Raw genomic sequence first — 21,430 nt, 5'->3', positions numbered from 1 at the left:
CATAAAGCAACAGCATCAGAGCACGGTGCAGAGTCTCTAGATGAGTTTACAGTAGTCCCTCCTTCTTATTATACATCCATGTTGTAGTCCGCTGTATATAAAACTATAGTTTCCCCACAGCAGCAGACGCACATTCATGACGTCCACTGGCGCATCATAAACACGTCGGATAGTGAAAGTGCAGTCGGATTCTCTAAAGTACCTCAGTCTCTTCTCCTAAGTCCTTTTGAATTCTCCTATCCACTATCCCTTAACCTCGTGACGTTTCACTCAGAGGTCAAGGAATAGGAGATAGGGTTAGAATTTAGGAGCTGATTTTTGGATGATCGGAACGCAACCATGCTGTCAGACGATCAGCTGTGCAGCGTCATCACAAACGGACGTCGCTTCACGTGAGGCTTCGGAGGAAAGGACATCCCATTGCTCTTAAAACTAAGGCCCAATCCCAAACCACTCCCTCGACCCTACCCCTCCGTGATGGAGTGAACTCCGTCTGTAGCCACACTCGCAGCTCAACGAGGCTCCCTCCTGTCAGATGGAGGGAGTAAATATAGCAGCAAGCTTTGGGACGGCCTCCCCTCTCTCCGGCAGAAACAGGAAATGCCGTAACTGTGTGTAACAACGGTTTCAAATAAGCATCTCTTAGACAAAAAGTTTAAATGAATAACTCAAATAAAACTCCAAACATCTTTCATTGTGTTTCAAAGCTCTTTTAGTTTTAAACCTGATGTTTATAAGCTTCTTAGTTTTTGCAACGGTCTGTAAATATACACAACTTTATAATAAAATGCACACATTTACCTTTTTCTAGACTAAACACAGGTATGATCCTAAGTTAAAAACATATGAGGTTATCATGAGGTTGTTAACATCGCAATTTATCAGTGGATGTTTGCTGGAACTACTTGTAAACAGCGTGTTTCCTGACGGACACACACAGCGTGACTCCGGTCAGGTAGAGACCGGTCTCAAGTCAGCACCGCTGCAGACTCGCTGTTTGAGGGCTTGATAGCCCACTCCCCCTCCACACTCGTTGCTTTGGAACAGCCCTCAATATGGCGGACCCTCCGCGTGAACCAGCAAACGGAGTGGTAGGGTGTAGGGGTAGGGTGTAGGGGGCGGTTTGGGAATGGGCCTAATTTCCCTGCTTCTCGTGGTTTCCTTGCGTCTCTCCATGCTTCCCTGGTGGGAGGGACTAGTCGCAGGGAAACGATGCAAGTGAGGGACGCAATGGCTGCTTCTCAGGTCGACTATTTTCATTTCCTCGCTCCTCTGTCCTCGGTCTCACCGGAAGTTGATTTGCCTGCGCCATCTTGAGTACCGTCCCATGGCTCTTATTTCTGCCGGAGGACCGAGGATCGAGGAGCGATCATGGAGGAGCGATAACCGAGGAACCACCAGACCATCCTCCGATGAAATCCTCAGATACTCACCCCGCCCCCTTACTGTGTATCGCTCACTGATTGGACGAGGCAGTGCATGCACTGACCTGCTTAGCTTTTAATTCAGCTGCCAAACCGCAGTCATTAAGTCCTATTTAAAATGTTAATTTGCTCCACACAAACAAACAAAGTGTGCAGTCCAATGAATGTTAATCTAACTGGGTTTTGATAGATAACATAAGTAAATAAGCAATGTGTAAAAAACCACCTGTATGTAAATTGTAAATAAGCCATCTGTATGTCAAATATGTCTTAAATGATATGATGAATTGGAAATGGGGGACCCTGATGTAAACAAGACGAAAGTCTTTCTCTGGTCTGCATCCCCTTAACAATTGTATGTTTTGAGCTGTACTGTACTGTACCCAATATACAAGCTGTTAATACACTTTTCAATCAATCAATCAATCAATCAATCAATCAATCAATCAACATATCTGTTTTTGTTCTCTGAATAATTGTATTCCTATTGTGCACTCTAATCAATATTAATCAAACTATTGTTCGTTTAAATACTTTTTAAGAATGGCGTTTATCTTTTTTGAGAATGACTTCTTATTTTATTTCATGTATTTGGATCTACAACAGATGATACTAATGTTTATGTCAGTAAATGTGTAAGAGGCGGGGGTGTTTGTGGAAATAACGGGTACAGAGCTGGCTGCTGCCAGACGAACAGCTGTGCAGCGTCATCACAAACGGACGTCGCTTCACGTGACGCTCAGGAGGAAAGGACGTCCCATTGCTCTTAAAACTCATTTCCCTGCTTCTCGTGGTTTCCTTTCGTCCCTCCATGCTTCCCTGGTAGGAGGGACTAAACGCAGGAAAACGACGCAAGTGAGGGAAGCAAGGATTTAATTTAATCGACCTGAGAAGCAGCCAAGGAATCAATTTAACCGAAGTGAGAAGGACCCTAGGAGGGGCTCTGTAAGGAAGTGGCAGATTTGTTCCAGCTGTGTATTTTCAAATTCTAGCACACTCGAGCTGGTTTCTCCAAAATACCTACCCCACCTTTAATTTGCTAAACTTCAAAGGAAGTTAGGAAACGTTCCCTTTCTCTGGCTAATATAAACTCAGCCCCAAGAGTACTTATTCTATGTTTTTTTGCCATTTCACCACCACAAAATTGAGTCCACCTGCCTCATTATTCCTCTCTGAAGCGAAATTGATTTTACAGCAGAGGGAAAAATAAATCAGACTTCCACCAACTGACTTTGTGTGGGAAAGACTCAACTTCGAATATATGCCTATCTTTTGGCCCACTTATTAGATATATGCATATGAATTGAATCTCTTAAATTAGCATAGGTTATCATATTCTGAATCAGGCCTATACGTTTTGTGGACTGTGGACTTAGTTAATAATTTATTATGGAGGTTATTGGGTCACCCATGTTCAATACTATGAAATTAATTGGCATCACCATACCCGTATTGTGTAACAGTTTTAAATCAGTAGATGAACAATCATTTAATAAAAGAAAACAAACAGCATCAGAATATTTTCAAATGTGCACGGCTCACCATCGAATAAGTCGTGTTTTCCTGTGCGACACCAACGTCACATCCGCTTTCTCGATGCCCAATGTTGGAGAGTAATGGCGGCGTGCCGGGGATCCTCGTCGAAATGGTTTTTTACCCGGGAACAGCTCGAAACAACGCCGTCCCGTCGATGTGGAGTCGAACCAGACCGAGAGCTCTCCTACCGACAACAAGCGGCAAATCTGATCCAAGATATGGGTCAGAGACTCAATGTGTATCCTTTGTAAACAACGTTTTCTGGACTGGAGGTATCAGACATGGCGCTAACAGTTTCAGCGGGCCCAAATAGCATTAGCTAATTTAAAACTGACTGCTGAGTAAATGGAGCAACGTTTGTAACTTGTCAACGTGTGTGTTCTGTGCTTTTTTTTACTTATGTTTTATTTTGTAAACCTGGAATCTCGATCCCATGTGTTTATGTGTAATGTTAGCTATGCGCTAATATAGCAGGCTACCTAGCTAGCTGTGGTTTGACGTCTAAAGGCCATTAGGCGAGTTTGCAGCTGTTGCTAGCTCCTGGTCCACTGAATGCATTTATTATTCGGTCCGGTCGATCGCTGTTAATTAAATAATGGCATGTGTTATTTTATGACGCAAGTTTAAGTTTGAAGTAGGCTAATTTGCCTTCTCTATGTACTTATATGTACCACAGTTGCTATCATTAAGCCAGTAAGCTAGCTTGATGTACAGTGTCGGTTGGTCAACTGTTTACTTGTCTCTAATTAACCTTAACTCTTTTAAAACATTTGTCTAATTATAATACGTTGCCACATGATACGTGTTTTTACTTGATATAATTGCATATAGGTAAAGTGTTCATTTTGTTATTGTCAGCATGGTTTTAACCCAGTGAAAGTTAAAACATTTCCCTTGACCAACTCTCCAGCTCCCAACTAACAATAAATACAGCCATTGTTTACATGCATAGATTTTATATGAACCACTCCTTCACCAAATTCCACAGGAATGTAAGTATCAAGTTATATAACACTGCTATTGACCTGTAACCTAGTACCACATGTTGGATATATTGTTACATACATTGCACAGAGAGGTATTGGATATTATATTGAAATATCTTGATGCTTCTGTGCAGATAATCTCTCCAACCACCTTATTCTTGGCCGCAAAAGTGGAAGAGCAACCTCGGAAACTCGAACATGTGATCAAAGTGGCACATGCTTGCCTCAATCCCCAAGAATCGCCTCTAGACACAAAGAGTAATGTAAGTTCAGGGTGATCTCACATTGTATGGTTGAAAGTATTTTTCCCTTTTTCTACATGTGACTTCCCAGTTCTCACAGTGGTCATGGTTTCCTTATGTGATACTGGCTGTACCAAAGTCCCTTGCCCTCTACTGAGAGCCTTAACTTGAATGCCCTGGCCGGCTGTTGGTGTGTACCATACACCTTACAAGGCCTACATTAAAAGTAAAATGTGCCTCTGAGTTTTTGGCCATTTGAAATTAGTTAGTGGGATAGATTAATAGACTCATTACAATTGTGTTGTAATGACTGTCTATCAAACTTTAGGCATACCTCCAGCAAGCTCAAGAGCTGGTGATACTTGAATCCATAGTGCTGCAGACCCTGGGTAAGTAGTGGTGACTGGAGTGGATGACTTGAGAGAGAGATAGCGTTTTGTTTTATCATAATCATTATCTTTGGCTTATCAATAAGGGAGTAGTGCTATTGATCACTGTTGAATTTATTCATCGCAGCCTGTTGAGTGAAATGTTTTATCAGCTGCTGTATGGGTATCTTGTCATATACATATTTTCAAGAAATCATGTAAAGGTGACATGTCATTTTATCTTTGCCACTTTAGTATTTTTGCAATTTTGCACATGATTTGTATTCATATCTCCATTACCTTCAATACCTATACATGTGGGTGCCAGAGTCAACGCTGCTAGAGCTCATGGCATCTATTTTTCAAATCTATATATGAGCATCAAGTTTCACTATTCATATTGAACATAAAGATATCTATCCAAATCTAAATTGATACTCCTAAATGGATCCCTAGGTGTGTTTGTTAAATCATAAAATGACATGTCACCTCCCAACTGTCTCTGTGTTGAACTCACCTGTCATGTATTTTGTTCCAGGCTTTGAAATTACTATTGATCACCCACACACTGATGTGGTGAAATGTTCCCAGCTAGTGCGAGGTAGAGGCTTCCTTCTTTGCTCTTTGTGCCCTCTGCTCTTTTTTTGTCCCACCTCAAATGTGGGTGGGGAGGGGGATTGAAACCCTTGCTGATTTAATGGTTACATGACCACACACACCTTGCTCTTTTCACGACATTTGAATATGACACAGCACATAGACGACAACATTGACATGCACTTATTGGGCCAAGACTGAAATTCTTTATTTCTTGTTTTGCCATTTCATTCTGTGTCCGAGGAACTATCTCCTGTAAATATTGGTTATGTTGGACAAGGTCAACAAAGTCCTTTGGCTTAACATCTTCCAGTTGCTTCTTTATTGTAGCAGTTGTGTGTTGGTAGTATTGTTTTCAGTCTTGGCCTTGTCTTAATCGGTGCTTTGAAACATTCAGTTCCTGACCCAATGTTAATGTCATGCTCCGTCTTGCAGACATATTAATCCTTTTATTTTCCCCTCCCCTGTTTTCCTATTTTTCTTTCCCTCTCTTACAGCAAGCAAGGATCTGGCACAGACTTCCTATTTCATGGCTACCAACAGGTTGTTATCCTGCCCCTCCTTTGTTGCACTTTGACTGCACACCATAGCTTCCTGTAATGCAGGGTACCCTTTCAGTGTCCAACGGGCCCTAATAGCGCTGGTGGTTGTTGGGATGCTTGCCTCCTCCCCTCGGCTCCCCTCCCTCGTTCACAGGGAGCGGGACAGGGTGGCTCGTAGCGTTACCGGCCCCAGTCGCAGTGCGGTGTATTGTACAAGGGACCACGTGTTGGCACAGATGGGTTGAATGCAAGGTGTGAAGTGTAGTGGTGCACTTGAAACCCACATGTTTGTTCGGTTGCGAAAAAGTGCATAATTCTAAGAGAAAGACACTTTGGTAGCCTGAATAGCAGCTAAAGATTTCAGAGATGTAAACATTTCTCGTAGAGGTCCACCCGGTAAGTACCACAAATTAATTCTTAAAATGTTATTTTTCATATCCATTTGTAAAAAATGCATTATCCTGCAATTTTTTTCATATTGCACATACTTTCCCCAGATTTTCAAAATACATAAAGCTCATGTAAAACATGTGACAAAAATATTACCACAACCCATTAAGGACCTAGACAATATTTAATGGCTGGCATGTCAATTGTTCATCTCTCAGACTGATCAAAGTCAATTTTTTGATTATCAAAATGTATTTTTGTATTCAAACTGGGTCCTTAACGGGTTTGTTTATATTTTACAGTTGTGAAAAGTAATTTTGCATTAATGTAATTAACTCGTAATGTCTTGAAATCAATTGACAATGTCTGGAAGCTGACTGAATCATGTTTGCAATTTTACACCAAGCTAGTACTTACTTATGAGTGCAATTTACAAAAAGTTAATACATACATTTTTTGGAATTGAGTCAAGAAGAATCATCACTTTTGTTGTGAAAGATTTAAGATGTCTAAACTGATTTGAGTTTAAACTTTTCTTTGTAATGTCTGCCGTGACTGTTAGCTTTGTTCTAAAAACGCCGCTGTAATCTGACAGCCCAGACTCCAGACATTGTTGTCTTACAGGCAAGGTTACCATTTAGCTCTCTTGATTGTGAGGAACTTTCATCCTTAAAATAATTGTTTAGCTTTCAAGACTTAGATTGTTGAAATGTTGGCTTTATTATACAAGAGTCATTTGTCTTTATTTATTTGTTCCTTTTGATGTGTTATGACTTTGTTTAACGAGTCAATTGTGATCAAAAGTTCTAAAAGTGGTACGGTGATGACATTTTTTTTAGGCCGTAGCCCAACCCGGATGTTAGCATCGCAAAGGCTCTATCGAAAAAAGCATTGAGATTTACCATTGGATTAAGGAATTTTGCGGAAAATAAACATGTTTTTGCCACGTTTTGTTTAGCAGGATAATTTCCACATATTGAATTGTTAATCTTATCGCCAGAAGCAAATAACTAACATGAAGCAATAAACAAACGACAACACGGTCGCAGTTCACGTCACCACTGCTAAAAAAAAGAAGGTGGATTTGTCTCGGCGTGACATCTAGTAGTTTTATTTAGCCACTTTCTTAGCAATCACTGGTTTTAAGACGCGTAAAAGCTCCAGGAATTCACGTGTGGTGTATTTACTGACATATCAAATGACTTCAAGAACTGAAATTGCTAAAATGCTGACTCATTTGTGGTTTTAGGACTCATTTGTGCATTCCCTTCACGCTTGCAACATAAAGTTACACTTTATAAATGATGGCTCCATTCCCTTTGAGTCATAGTTAGATTAGGATTATCTCTAACTTCTAATCAAGAAGGTTCAGTGTTGAAACCATGCCTGCGCTTCAGTTTAGCCCTAACAGTGTCAGTATTGGTGCCGCGTTGTATCTATTGATCTGGAGGGCCCACTAGGTTTATCCCTTTCAACACAGAGCCATACAGAGAGGGTTGTAGGAGCAGCCCCTCGCCAGTTAACAGTAAAATGATGTAACCGTCACATGGGTGGCCTCTGGTTTCAGTGTTTCACAATAGGGCTGCACTCAGCCACTACACGTGGCCCCATTCCACTTCTGTTTTTATGTCCTAACATTTAACCAAGCCAGGTTCTTTGAAGCATAAATTGACACATGACACAATGTATGATGTGCCTGCATGAATTATAAAATTAGGGGAAATTTCATCTGTATTGTGACTAGGGCTGCACAATTTTTTTAAATCGCAATAAGGACTAGCTTAATATAGAAATAAAGCACTATATTTGGTAATAAAATATGTGAAAACATTTCGTTTTGAATTGTGTATTGCAGTTCTCGCGAGAATTCACAACAGATCATGTTATACTACTCAATTATAATGTGAATAATGTTTAAACATTTCACAAATCATATCCCATTTGCAATATCAGTACAAATAATCGCAATAAGCTATATTGTCCAAATCGTGCAGCCTTAATTTTGATCTCTGTTTGACACGATAAACTGTTAAATTACATCTTACATTGTATGATCTTGAGCCAATAAAAGCTTATCATTTGCAAGCAATGCCTACAGTAAATTAAAACGGTCCGCTCCCTCTTGTTTTTTCTTTTCTCTTTTCTACATATGCGGGACCATTCGGGATATCGCCTGACCTGAACTCACTCCACATTCCACACCCTCACATTTCTTTCATGAACACACACACACACACACACCCCCCCCCCCCTCTCATCACTTGCGCATACCCTCACACATTATGCAGTCTACACCTCACTACGTTCTGCCTCCAGTACAAACCCACAGTGATCTCCTGTGTGTGCATCCACCTGGCCTGTAAGTGGTCAAACTGGGAGATCCCAGTTTCCACTGATGGGAAACACTGGTGGGAGTACGTGGACAACTCGGTCACCCTCGAGCTGCTCGATGGTGAGATTGAATTAATGTTTTGCTTTACCATAATGCATTACTGTGGATACATTTACCCTGCACCAAGTTCTTATATCTGCCCTCTTATATCTAGGGTGAAGGTCATAGTACTCGCATATTTTCCAATGGTTAAAATGAGAGATGGGGAAGTTGCGTTGTATCAGCAGAATTTGTGGTGATTTAATGACGACATGCATGTCTTTACTTTCAGAGTTGACCCACGAGTTTCTGCAGATTCTGGAGAAGACGCCCAGCCGGTTAAAGAGGATTCGCAACTGGAGGGTAAGAGACATTGCTGCTCGATTTCCTGCATTTCAAGGTTAACATGCAATTATGGTCATTTTCTCGGCTGTTTGTGATTTCTGACAAGTCGGAACTGTAGATTCCGATTTTTTTGTTGATTCCATATGATCTTTCTATATTTAGTAATAAAAAAAAAAAGGGAAATATGAAACTGATCGGCCTGTCAAAGATCGTGGCCAACTAGCTGACAGCACCATACTCAGTTATGAAATAGTTCAAAAGTCTTGCAATGCTGCAATACTAGGTAGTAGCAAAGCATTACATACAAATGTTTGTCCCACTGTTAAATCCCATTTTGAGAGCTTATTGTTGGGGAAACCAAATGCTCAACAGCATCACAAATCTCTTTCTGTCCCCTAGGCAACACAAGCTGCCAAAAAGCCAAAGGGTGACGGCACATCGTTGAATGACAACTCCTTTGCCGGGCCTTCCATGCTCCAAGATGATGCATCACTCCCTGGTGGCTCCTGCAACCCAAGTTTTTCCAAGGCGGGCGCTGCCTTCATGTCTGGCCCCTCCGGGGATGGACCCCTGTCTCTGGAATCCTTGGCTGGCTCGTACAACCCAGCCAGCCACAGCGAGTGGCCCCTGGGTAACCAGAGCCAAGCAGGGTATGCTACCTCCAGTATAAAACAGGAACCCCTCAGCATCCCTCTGCAAGAGCCCTCCCTGCTTCTTAATGCGCCGGTATACAGGACTGATAAAACACTGGACTTCATACCTGTCAAACAGGAACAAAAAGGAGGCCAGCCTCCTCCACCACAACCGTCTCCAGCTCAGAAGCTGTCTCTGGACAGATACAGAGAGAAACAAGCAGCAGAGCAGACTGTCTCCGGGCATAAACGCAGCCAGGAACAGCATGGAGGAATAATGGATTGTGACGGGAGGGGGGACATATTATCTTCCTCCTCTTCTACCTATGCACCCACGAGCCAAGTAGACCATAGAAAACATTCACAGCCCCACCAAACATCCCACGGTGTTGGTGGAGGCACCACTGCCTCCCCGATGAAAATTAAAGCCCCCTCCTCAACTTCAGGGCAAGAAAGACGTCATCATAGTGACAAGCGGGACAAAGGCTCACTCAAGCTCCGCCTGGCTGTCCCCGGGTCTGGCGGGGGCTACCAGCTGGACAAAGGCGGACTGCCAAGCAAAGACGAGCTCAAGATGAAGATAAAAGTCTCATCGGAGCGCCACAGCTCATCGGACGAAGGCATGGCGGCCAACAACAACAACAAGAGCAAACATTCCAGCCCTCTGGTGATTAAGGAGAAACAGCACCGTGTAGCAGATCACCTCCATCGCCACCACAAGCACAGTCATCCTCACACACACAGCGGGAACGGCGGGGGAGGCCCGCTACGAGGGCTGCCGGGCATGGAAGGGCCCATACTCGCTCCTCCAGGATCCCTGTCTTCCTCATCGCGCAAGAGGGCGTACCCCGAGGCCGGCCACAACCACCACCCTCTCTCCTCATTCTCCACCTCAGGCTCCAAAGTGAGCAAAAACTCCAAGGGTGGCACAGTTGCTGCAGGTACTACATATTTTTCTTTCCCCATTTCTCCTCCTTGCTCCTCTCCTGTACTGCAGTGTGTCTCGTCTGGCTTGCAGCTCTATGGCTAACCTCCCCCCTCCCTTATCCTTATTCTTGTTTCTCCTCCTCCTCCCTTCCTGTCACACCCAGGTGGGCTGCGGACCTCTCAGCAGTACCCTCCTCCTCCTCCTCCTAGTGAATCGCCACATGAAGTGGGAGAGCAGAGACACTGAGAGACCCCTCTCTGCAGCCATGGCCCAAACTACCCACAGCTCAGACTATGAAGACTATGCTCCCTGTTAAGTGCCCTGTGAAAAATAACTCTTTATGTCATGATAAACCCTTTACTGAATGGCAGAAACGCGTATCTGCAACAAAAAAAAAAAAGATAAGTATTGTTGGACCTCTCAATTTCTAAGACAAGAAAAATGAAAAAAATTATGCTTCCTGACCGTCAGATCTCTGAGCCCTAATGCTCAGTCCTTTCTTTCTGTTAGTGTTGAATTGCTGCTTGGTTCTCCTTCCTCAAATGAGTCTCGGAATGTGCAAAGTTGGGTGAATGTGTGCGTTTTCATCGAGGGGAAAGTACTTCCCTGCATTTCAGATCTCAGTATGGGAAAAAGTACTATAAGAGGCACTTAAGGTGCTCTTTCTTCCTTTTTTTAATGATTCATTTAATTGAATCCCATTTCTGCGGTTGTATGTAAGAAGGCAGTGACCAGCTGGAGAGGAGTTCAAGTTATGTTGGCTGGCCTTCCAATTCATGCTGTTGATGGATGCAACTTTTATTTTTTAAGTGTGAATTTTCATCTCCTCAATCTCTTTCTTGTCTTGATTTATTTTTTATACTTTAGTACTGTGCGTATGATTTGCATGTTTCAATCATCAAAGGGATTTAAAAGGAGAATACGTACTTGCTGTTTACAGAAAGTGGAGATAAATGTACATACGTTTTTGTATGTTTAAAGAAAAAAATATGACTACTCAGGTTTGGAGCTGCTTGTAAGTATAACAAGATAACTATAATACCTATAAAAATACTTTTATTTTGTTGATCAACGGATTGGGTGTCATCTGGTGAATGATTGCAGCATCCCAGTGGCGTGTGCTTCTTACACCTTCCTGAAGGGGGATCTGTACTGTGCTTTTCATCACAGGGAATATCAGTCGATGCCCTCAGTGACACAGGCACATCCAACACCTACTTATAACATCAGTGATGCAATTTCTACCAAAAACATTTTTTTTTCTTTACCTATAAGTAGACCTTTAAGCTGGATGCCAAAGGTTGTGCCTCAAAAAGACAAACAACTGACAAAGACAGTAGTAGTGTGCTATTTAAGTTTACATAACCCTTTTTACTTTGAAGTGTATCACATAATTTCATGATGTGAAGCTGTAGCCTTTAGATGTCAGCCCTTAAATGGGATGCATATAAGTATGATTCAATCAAAAAAACAATCAAACCGGGACCAATTGGCCATATGCAACCAATAACTGCTGGATATTTTGGCATCTGCAATGTTAACACTAGGTTTTGTCTTCATCCAATTGGTTAAATTGACATTTACAGCCATGCGCCTGTCCGAACATGTCTTCAGTTTCATACATTAAATTCTGCAATGTTCTCAAATCTTGACCCCTTCTATTTTTCACTTGGTCTCTTTGTGCAAAGTACTCAAGGCTGGATTGGTCGTTAGGGATTTAGGGCACACAGCAAAGCAGTTGAGGACAAATAAGCATAACCCCCCTCGTCCTTTTTTCTCATTTTCATTTCAATATTATGAATAAACTTCAAAGTTGCCATTACCCTGACACAGTATAAACCCTGGTTGTTGTCGTTTTATTTTGCATATAACAATGTTACTACGGTTGCGAAGAAAATAAACATGTTTGATTCACGTTGTTCTAGCAATAAGTTAATGTGGGTTAGTTGATGCATTAGCAAACTCTACACATTGATTCCTCAATAACTCAGAACTATCTTTTGAAAATGATGCAGCAATATAGATTAGTGTGTGACAGGCAGCTGAGAGTTGCATTGTATACATTTTAAATTAAGGCATTTATAAGATTGGCACACATGAGATTTCTATAGAAAATCTACAAAATCGGTAAAAAAAACATGGCATCTTTCTGTTCACATTTTATATGTTCTATTTGGCAAAAGTGAAATGGTTCAAAGTGCTTCTCATGTTTCTTAACATTTTAAGAATACAATACCATAAGTCCAATGCTCAAACATACTACTAGTGCATCAATGGGGTTGGTGTCTAGCCCTCTAAGGGACGCAAAATAATGCTTAATAATAATTTGATTCATCAATTCAAATGAAATCATCAAAATGTGTCCTTGAACTAAACATTCTCTTGGAGATGTAACTTGTTAGCCGCACAGACCCTCTGGGTGACCACAGCAGCTTTTTTTCTGCTTCTCCCAGGAGTTCGCCCCAAACTTATTTTGGGGGATGAATGAATGCTTCAGCAGCTGGTCTGCAGATGGCCGTAGTCTCTGGTCGCTGTTGAGAGAAAACAAATCAAGATAACCAAAATGATTCCAATAAATGGCTCAAAGTAGAAAATTAGGCTTAGGTTTTAAACTCTATTAGTTCAAAACTCTTTATAAGCACTGTACGTTTAATATTATAGATTGAAATAGTACGTATAGGTGTATGACAGTAACCGTTCACACAGACCAGGGATGACAAAAGCTCTCACCTTGTCAAGCTGATTTGTACAAAATCCTTTGCGTTATCCGAAAACCCATCTGGTAAGGAGGGCATCACCCCTCTTTTAGCCCCTATGTAGAACAAGGCAGCCATCTTGTCCATATGAGCCAGTGGTGGTTTTCCTGTGGCCATCTCAAACACTGTGCAACCCACACTCCATATATCAGACTTTCTGCCATATCCTGTCTCATTGATAACCTAAGGAGTGGAAAGATTAAAAAGGCAATTTGATATTTGCTGAAAATAAAGTAATTTGAACTTTGAAAAAAAAAGAAAGAAAGCATTTCCAAGCATGATTATAAATCTGATAGTTTGTTATGGCCAGAGTAGCTCTGCATACAAGGCAATGACCCAGAAAAGCCCATTGGTTAGTTAGGGCATAGGACCTGGCCAAATCCGGGTAGTGGTAGCCTAACTGGTGCAGATTTTAGCACTTGAATGCTATGCTCGTCTTGCCAAGAAAAGCAGTCGAAAAAAATAACACCATCTTTACATATTAGAAGACCTCCCAAATGATCTCTGAATCTACCTCTGGTGCCATCCAGTAAGGTGTGCCATGGACAGACTTCAGCAGATCTCCACTGTTGCTAGCGGTGTGGTTCAGGCAGCTGAGACGACGCGCACAGCCAAAGTCGATGAGCTTGATGACGCCAGTGGGCATCAGCATGATGTTGTTTCCCTTCAAGTCACGATGAATCACCCTGTTCAGGTGAAGGTAGGCCACCCCTTCCAGAATCTGATGTGTGTACAAGGCCAGGACACGCTCTGGCAGAGGACCAAACCTGAAGACAGCAAGTGGTGTTGAAGGTTAGTAACAGACCATTCTTGAATTCTCTGATTTTGATGTTTCTAAGGGATACATCACCCCAAAATGATCAATGGTATATCAATTACTTAACGTGTGTTGAGTTCTTGAAGAAAACTGTTCTTGTATGCCTCAATGGTAAACAAAGAATCCAAAAACTGAACAATTATTGATGAATTCCAGTATATGGGCGCGCATCCAACAACACAAAACTATACTTAAACTAAAACTTAAACATAACTAAACTTCCGTCCAGTCACACAACCCGTTCAGTATAGTCTCATTTATACAGTTGTGCTCACTTCGTTCCAAATATGACATTTTACTGAACCTTTACTGTTTTGCCGCTATTTCTTAAATACACCAATTTGTTGTACACCAAGATTCTTAGTAAACCATGGTGGCATGGGAGTAACACAAAAGCTTTCCTCAAATATCAATGGATATACAGGGTTAGTAATTTAATGTACATTTTTGGGGGAAATATTCCCAAATTATTCTTGCAACACATTCCTGGGTAAATTGTAGGTGGTTGTGACTTGTGAATAACTAACCTGTGAAGGATGCTGGCGATGGATCCTCCTGGGATGTATTCCATAAATATGGAAACCACATGCTGTTGGAGTGAGGTACCCAGGAAACCCACAATGTTGGTGTGTCTTAGAGTTTTAAGCAGCTCCACCTCCCCCTGCAGACGAATGTACTCTGTCTTGGCAGCATCTGGGTCAGAGGAATCAAGGCTCACCTGCTTCACAGCTATCAACTGGCCCTGGCTGGTCAGGCCGCAGTACACCTGGGAAGAAGAAGCAGTGGTCGGCAGGGTTACTGGAGCATCAATGTCTGCAGTGGGACCTATACTGCTTTGAGTATTTTTCAACTATTGATATAGATTGCATGGTTGTGTGAATAGTTAATATCTTAGGGTGGTGTTGTACTGTGTCATTATTGTATAGCCTAACTGTGTTAGTCCATACTTACTGTCCCATAGGCTCCCCTGCCGAGTACTTCCCCTTTTGTCCATGTGATCGCGTCATCTACAACCAACACAGAGCCAAGCAGAGCACCACTGTCTGGGGTATTTACCTGCAATTAAAAACAGATAATGAATATTTAATTTATGAGAAGGTTACTCATGAACTTGATAATCTATCTTTTATGTTTTTCTTACTGATACAGAATTGATTTCTCCATCCGATTCCAGGCTCTCAGGTTCTGTGTATTCATCTCTCTCGTCCAATGAGATCAGCTCCTCAGCCAGACATTGCAGCAGGTCATCTGTAAGTGGCCCGTCCCCCACCTCATCCAGAAACTTCTTATAAACTGGTGACACAATGGTGTGGTCACCACTGCTGGAAGAAGCCCAGGTTTGGATCTTTGCCTGTTGGGGGCTTTGAGATAACACAGGCTCAGAAACTGGTCGGTTTGGGTTTTCTATTTCTTGCATGTTCATGTGGGGGTGAGTATAATGAGATAAAGCTCTTGGCTTGGTCAATGTGTTCTCATCAGATTTGACTATTTCAGACCCATGTCTAGAAAGAGCTTCCTCGATCGTAGACAAAATGGTTTCTTGAGCACTACCACGGAAAATGTCATCATCCTTAGATAGTTCAGCTTCTTTGAGTCCTTCTGATACAGGCATATTCTTATTTTTCGGAATAACTTTTCTTGGCACAGGTGTGTGGAGATGTTTCACCCTAGAGGATGCATGTTTTGGTTTGCCTTTAGCTGAAATAACCATGCTCTCCCCCGGACTTCTCCTCTGTGCCTGTTTCGATGTTCTGTGTTTGACTTTATGCCACTGTGGCGTCCTCTTGGATGGAGCAGACTGCACTTGTCTGTCCTTGACTTTCTCACAGGAGCTAGAAACTCGAAGGTTATCATAGACGGGACCAGCAAACATCTCGTAGATGGCTGGTCCTTCATCCCCACTATGGATCTGCTTAAACATGTCTTTGTAGGTGATGAAGTCCACGGCAGATTTAGACCTTGGTTTGCCTGCTAGACTGGGTCTCTTTAACTGCCAGATGGTCTTCACCTCCCTAACTGGTGGAATTCTGTTGCTGTTCATCTTCTCAGGATTTGGTCTTTTGCTCTGATCATTAAGCTTCTTCCTAGTTGATATGGTGCCATTGTTAGAACATGCAACTTTAAGCTTTGACTTCCCTTTTATGACAGTCTCTCCGCCAATAATTAGCTCTGGGCTTTTCCTTGTTTTATCTTTACCTTGTGCGGAAAGTGAGGAGTTCTTCAGATTACTTGTGGACTTATTCCGATTGAGGATGCTTCGCTCTTTGCGCGCTACCATGTTGAAGGACTGCTGGTTCGTTTGAATGTTTTCTCTCATTTCACTGTTTGTGCTACTTCTTCTGTCCTTGTTTCGGACAGGCTTTAAGGCTTTAAACATCTTCTCATCTTTCTTGGGATCCATGTCTGACTGAGGAAGTTTTACAGCTGAAGTAAATAATTGTATTTTCTCCTCGGTAGTGCTAGCAGTTAACGTCAAATCCTTGCTACAAATGATTGGGCTACCTACGCCGTTTATTTCATCACAGGAATCCTTCATTCTCCGTTCTGTCCGTTTAACTTGTTGTGGGTCATTTTTGGAAGTTCCTTCACGGTATGCAATAACATCCCTATTGTCATCCTTGATAACAAATAATCTCAGCTCACCAGGCTCTGGGGTGCAACCCACATAGTCATGTTCCTCCTTAGACTTTGATTTGATAGGTATTTCAATGTCCACAATGTCTCCTTTTTGTGCATAGTTCATAAAGGACTGACTCTCATCAGTCTCCTTTGTAAAAATCCTTCTGGTGGCTTTGCCTTCAGAGTGAGGGTTTATAGCTGGTTCAGCATTGTCAAGATCACTGATAGGGTCTCCGTCCAGGTCATGTACTGATCTGTGGATCAGTGGAATATGACTGATTCTTGACTGAACTTTAAAATACTGCCCTTTATCCCAAACCAAATCAGCCTCGGTGGCGCTCATGCTGTTGGATTGCCGCAACAATCTTTCTCCAACAAACTTCAGAGGTTTTTCTCCCGAAACTCGCTTTAGTATATCCTTTGTATCTTCCTCGTCCTCCAGGTCGATGGAACTCTGGCTGCTGCCGGACCCGCTTTCCTCACTTCCTCCCTTAGTAGTCAGTGGGCTTCCCCAGAACAACCGTTCTCTCCTCAGCCGGGTCCTGGAGCAAAGGGGGCTCTGGCTTATGGGCTTCAGGGGAACGTGGAGTTTAAGTGCTGGCAGGGCAGCAATATCCCGGGGCCTGCTGTCCAGTGGGGCCAACAGCTTGGGGGTTCTGGGATGCAGAGACAGTAAGGGACCCTGCAAGAAGGGACATTGACAGTAAGGACTTGTGAGACGACCAATTGAATGTAAGTATGACAAGATATAAGGAGGCTTTTGGTTGTTACTCACCTTTTGTTCATTTTCAGTTTCTTGAGAACCCAGTCCTGCAGACAGGAAGAAAACATATATTTAGAATGGAGTAGTATAAGGGTTGCTAACTTCCTTTCTGGCGTAAATTGAGCCATCATTTTCCCATGAGACCAATTAGAATTGGATTGAAACTGAGGTTTATAGGGGGCTAATCTAAATGCAGATGGTGTCATCATTCTATAGCCAGTGATTGTATAACATCAACATTTACCTTTAATCCAAAAGTTAAACCAAAAACAATATCCTAAACCTACCACCAAGTTTAATTATAACATTTACAACATATAACAATGTTTCCTTTTGGATATATTTTAACATAGGAATAATCCAAATGAATTAACATCTAATTTTAAACTAGTATTGCTTTGTAATTCTTAAAAGATTAAATCAGTCAAAGCTTAAATAACTACATTCACATACGGCTCTGGATGTGTGCTCTGGCCTGCATCATACTGTTGGAACAGAGCAGTGGTTCCAGGATACTGGGTGCTGATTGGCTGAGCGGGCTGGGCTCTGTCACAGACAGCAAGCTGGGGGACGATGGGGGTGCAGCCACCACACTTGTTGTTCTCTTTCTGTGAGTGAAAAGTCCAAATCAAACTTTTTGTAGATTTTATTTAAGTGCCACTTATATACACACAAAAAAGAAAAAAAAGAAACAGCAACTTAGACTGAAGGTGCATTTCCATCCACCTGTGTTTTTTTTGTTTTTATTTACAAATAAAAAACAATATACAAATACTATTGGCGGATTCAAACTGTCTCCTAATCAGTCCATAAAGATCTGATGTAACTTTACTTATAAGCAAACAGGAATGACAAGCATTTCCATCAACTCTTTGTATTGTTTTTAACCCTTTGAGGTACGACTGAAGCTATTTTAATGACGCTATCTTGTCTTCTTCTCTGGCAATTCTATACTACATTAACTAGAGGACTGTCATCTGTTTATCTTGATGAACCAACTTCTTATAATTTCATAAATGTAGTGGATGCAAAGAAGCATTTATATGCATTGTCTTTTACGATTTCTCGAAATGTGTTAAATATTTCGGTCTTTTCCGTTCAGAGATTTATTATGACCGTATTTCTTACTTTGTTTATTTGTTATTTAAACAAACTGGCTATCTACAATTGATTATTTGCTTAATAATGAGTCCAGCTACTGTATGTACCTATGTTTAGGAGGTACTGGCAGACAGGAGGTCCTGGTACTCAGCAAACCAGGTGAGGGAGAAGGAACCAGATGGCTCCAGCGTCTGCCGTTGTCCCCAAGGTGAGGCAAAGACATACCTCCTCTGGTGAGCGGAAAAGGAAACAACACAGTAAGGTTTTCTGTTATCAAGCCTTTGACAGAAAGAGTGTATGTACAGGCCAATGAGGGGAGTTATTTTGGCTCTGATGATGAGTTGTATTGCCTTGTGCTGAACTGAACATAATACCAATAGCCTCATTTTCCTCCCATCTGGAAGCTGATGCTGTGAAATTAGAGACCTGCTCAAAGACCTGTAGGCCTATTCTCCTCAGAGAGCTTGGACTTGATATAGTGGTGAGTAACAGACAATGAGCTGATTCACCAGAACCCTCTCTCCCCCTGTCCCTGTATTGCTAAGCTGTTTGGGTAGAACAGGTTGTCCTCTGGACACAGGGACAGGTGCCTGCATACAGGACAGGGGTGTAACTGGAGAGGAAAGTTTTCCTCGGTTGGTGTTGAGTAAGAGGCTGTTGCTGACTAGCCCAGGGTGAGGGTGCTGTTTATACAAGAGACTGTGTGTTGGGGGAGTTAACCGTATGCGCATAAGATGTTTGTGGGTACACAAATGTTTGTGGCTCACGTATAAACAGATGTTGGTGTGTTCACTTGTGTCTGCACTGTCAACACTATCAGACCTTTAATTAGCACATCTTTACAGAAAATACACACTCATTGGGAGGTGTGTGTGTGTGTGTGTGTGATTTCACCGTGCCCACCTGCTTCTTCTCCCTGCATCCTGGTAGGCTTGCCTGATGTCGCTCAGCGTTTCCATGGCGTTTTGGAAACAGAGGGGGATTCCCTTATCTGCTCAACACACACACACCACACACACACACACACACACACACACACACACACACCACACACACACACACACACACACACACACACACACACACACACACACACACACACACACACACACACACACACACACACACCACCACACACACACACACACACACACACACACACACACAACACACAACACATCTTAACACACACACACACACACAACTGTTACACCCAATCCTAAATCCATTGTATACTCTCTGGTCACGCATAGATTTAAAACTCAGTTACATACTGACATTTCATATTTCTGGCCTGAAAAGGATTCTAATTAAAAAAACTAGTTCCATTCATGGGGCATTTAAAGGGGTGTAAGACATAACAAAAAAACAATAGCAAAGATTACATTTATCAAATATAAAAGGCTTATATGTATTAAAATTGTAAAAATAAAAAAAGACACAATTGTTGTGACAATTAATCTCTGATACAACATTCTTAGAAAAATACTGTTATCGCTTGTTTTACAGAGATGTCTTGTAGAAATGTCATTAACTATATGGGTTATTTTAAACAGTTCCCCAGTTCTGTATGTTACAACACATTAAAACTAATCAGAGAAAACAACGTTACCTGTTTGTTATCCTGTTTGTCCACTCTGTTCCCATTTCCAGATCACTCTTAGAAAATCTGATAATTCCTCACTAGTTATTCCTTTATTTCTCCACGACCAAATGATTCTGATTGTGCCCTCTGTATTCTCAACATGTCCATTCCTCCCAATAACGCTGTCTTTTAGTGATCTGCTCTATCCGCTCTGCGTCTCCAGCATGTTGTTTTGAGGTGTACGATCGGCAGGCAGATTTCTCAGCTGAGAGGTGGTATTGTGTGTGAGACCCCACCCACCCAGTCACGCCCCCTCACTCCCCTTCCTTTACAAGGCACCTGATCTGATGGCCTATTGGGGGGCTTTTGTCACTATTAAATGCCGAAAACCATAAAATAATGTGCAGTTTAAAGCAGTAAGTTGGCAAGAAACCAAAACCACCTGTTTGTGTTTTCTCTTTAGGTTTTTCCCCTATAGAAATAGAATGCAATATTGGTCCTTCTCTAACAATCTCACTGAAGCCCAAGAAAGCAGAAGTTTCACACCACTGTCACACATCAAAAGTCCACATTTTAACCAACTAAAACTCTTGGAGTCCTTGAAAGAGTCCTTACCTTGGCTGAGACCTTTATGATGGTCAGATAGAGGAGAGTAACCTGGAGACTCCAGTACTTCCTGGAAGGAACAAAAGTGAGCAATTTATAATATCAGAATCAGAAATCCTTTATTAGTCCCATAGCAGGGACATTTACATATATATGTCCTAGTCTTAGAATAAAACGTTGCTGGTCGAAGTCATGTAGTATGTATGGTAAATCAGTCATCTGTGTTATCTTTTCTGTAATCAAGAAACAAAAATATGAATTGGAATCAGAAATCCTTTATTAGTCCCACAGTGGGGAAATGTACATTGTTACAGCACATGTGGCATATAAGCAAAAGTGGCAGAGCAGGTAAAAAGATGGCATGTTATACTACACAATAAGCTAATATATTAATATATAGAAGAAAAGCACACATTAGTTATACTAGAGTAAAGTAGTTATTTAGTGCTCATGTATTCAGTGAACACTGAAAGCTTGTCCGGAATGCAAACCAACAAGAGATTATAAAAAAACAAAGCACAAAAGGCATGCATTCAACTTTCAAACTGGAGCTTTTGCACGTGTACAGAAAGAGCTATAGATTTAGATATAGCTCTCATGATGTAGTCAACATTACAACTTTTAAAGAGACAGTTCATGCCAAAACTAATCATGATTCGAAGTCGAACACCAAAAGCCAAGTGCTATCTATTTCCATTATATCCAATACATCAATTATAGAGGCATTTCTACGGCAGATATAGGCGAACAGTCCCTTTAACACTGTATATGTACCAGTGCTTGAATTGGAATGAAAAAGGTGCCAGTACTCTAAAATCAGCA

The 21,430-nt window shown here is 41.7% G+C and overlaps 2 protein-coding genes across 7 annotated transcripts in view; one reads left to right on the top strand and one right to left on the bottom strand.

Moving 5' to 3' along the window:
- The first annotated feature begins 2,957 nt into the window (after nt 1-2,957).
- Nucleotides 2,958-12,200, top strand: ccnt2a (cyclin T2a). 6 transcript variants are annotated; one of them, XM_034208777.1, is made up of 10 exons: nt 2,959-3,198; nt 3,871-3,952; nt 4,081-4,209; nt 4,517-4,577; nt 5,095-5,157; nt 5,651-5,696; nt 8,374-8,537; nt 8,749-8,819; nt 9,201-10,374; nt 10,525-12,200. In XM_034208777.1, the coding sequence occupies exons 1-10, from the start codon at nt 3,041-3,043 to the stop codon at nt 10,605-10,607; spliced, it is 2,031 nt and encodes a 676-aa protein (XP_034064668.1). In that variant the 5' UTR covers nt 2,959-3,040; the 3' UTR covers nt 10,608-12,200. The 6 variants fall into 6 exon arrangements, 5 of the variants coding, with proteins under 5 accessions (XP_034064672.1, XP_034064668.1, XP_034064669.1 ...); XM_034208778.1 differs by lacking the exon at nt 4,081-4,209; XR_004568330.1 differs by lacking the exons at nt 9,201-10,374; nt 10,525-12,200 and having other exon boundaries at nt 2,958-3,198; nt 5,651-6,091.
- map3k19 (mitogen-activated protein kinase kinase kinase 19) overlaps nt 12,201-21,430 on the bottom strand; it is a 30,480-nt gene continuing 21,250 nt past the window's right edge. Inside the window, exons 7-17 of the mRNA XM_034208796.1 lie at nt 20,618-20,678; nt 19,321-19,408; nt 18,525-18,647; nt 17,770-17,924; nt 17,329-17,363; nt 15,076-17,235; nt 14,886-14,990; nt 14,462-14,700; nt 13,632-13,884; nt 13,092-13,300; nt 12,201-12,892 (exon numbers count right to left, since the gene is read on the bottom strand). Coding sequence (XP_034064687.1) covers nt 12,760-12,892; nt 13,092-13,300; nt 13,632-13,884; nt 14,462-14,700; nt 14,886-14,990; nt 15,076-17,235; nt 17,329-17,363; nt 17,770-17,924; nt 18,525-18,647; nt 19,321-19,408; nt 20,618-20,678 — 3,561 coding nt within the window. The 3' untranslated portion in view covers nt 12,201-12,759. The remainder of the gene's footprint in view (nt 12,893-13,091; nt 13,301-13,631; nt 13,885-14,461; nt 14,701-14,885; nt 14,991-15,075; nt 17,236-17,328; nt 17,364-17,769; nt 17,925-18,524; nt 18,648-19,320; nt 19,409-20,617; nt 20,679-21,430) is intronic.

This window comes from Gymnodraco acuticeps, unplaced genomic scaffold, assembly GCF_902827175.1.
Source record: "Gymnodraco acuticeps unplaced genomic scaffold, fGymAcu1.1, whole genome shotgun sequence".
In the NCBI taxonomy this organism is placed as follows: Eukaryota; Metazoa; Chordata; class Actinopteri; order Perciformes; family Bathydraconidae; genus Gymnodraco; species Gymnodraco acuticeps.
Note: the sequence above shows the minus strand (reverse complement) of the source record. Positions and strands in the feature narration are given on the sequence as shown.

Excerpts from the sequence above, each read along its gene's own strand:
- ccnt2a (XM_034208777.1), top strand. The coding sequence starts at position 3,041 with ATGGCGGCGTGCCGGGGATCCTCGTCGAAATGGTTTTTTACCCGGGAA. Across the intron at positions 8,538-8,748 it reads CACCCTCGAGCTGCTCGATG|AGTTGACCCACGAGTTTCTG; the intron begins GTGAGATTGAAT and ends CTTTACTTTCAG. Across the intron at positions 10,375-10,524 it reads GGGTGGCACAGTTGCTGCAG|GTGGGCTGCGGACCTCTCAG; the intron begins GTACTACATATT and ends TGTCACACCCAG.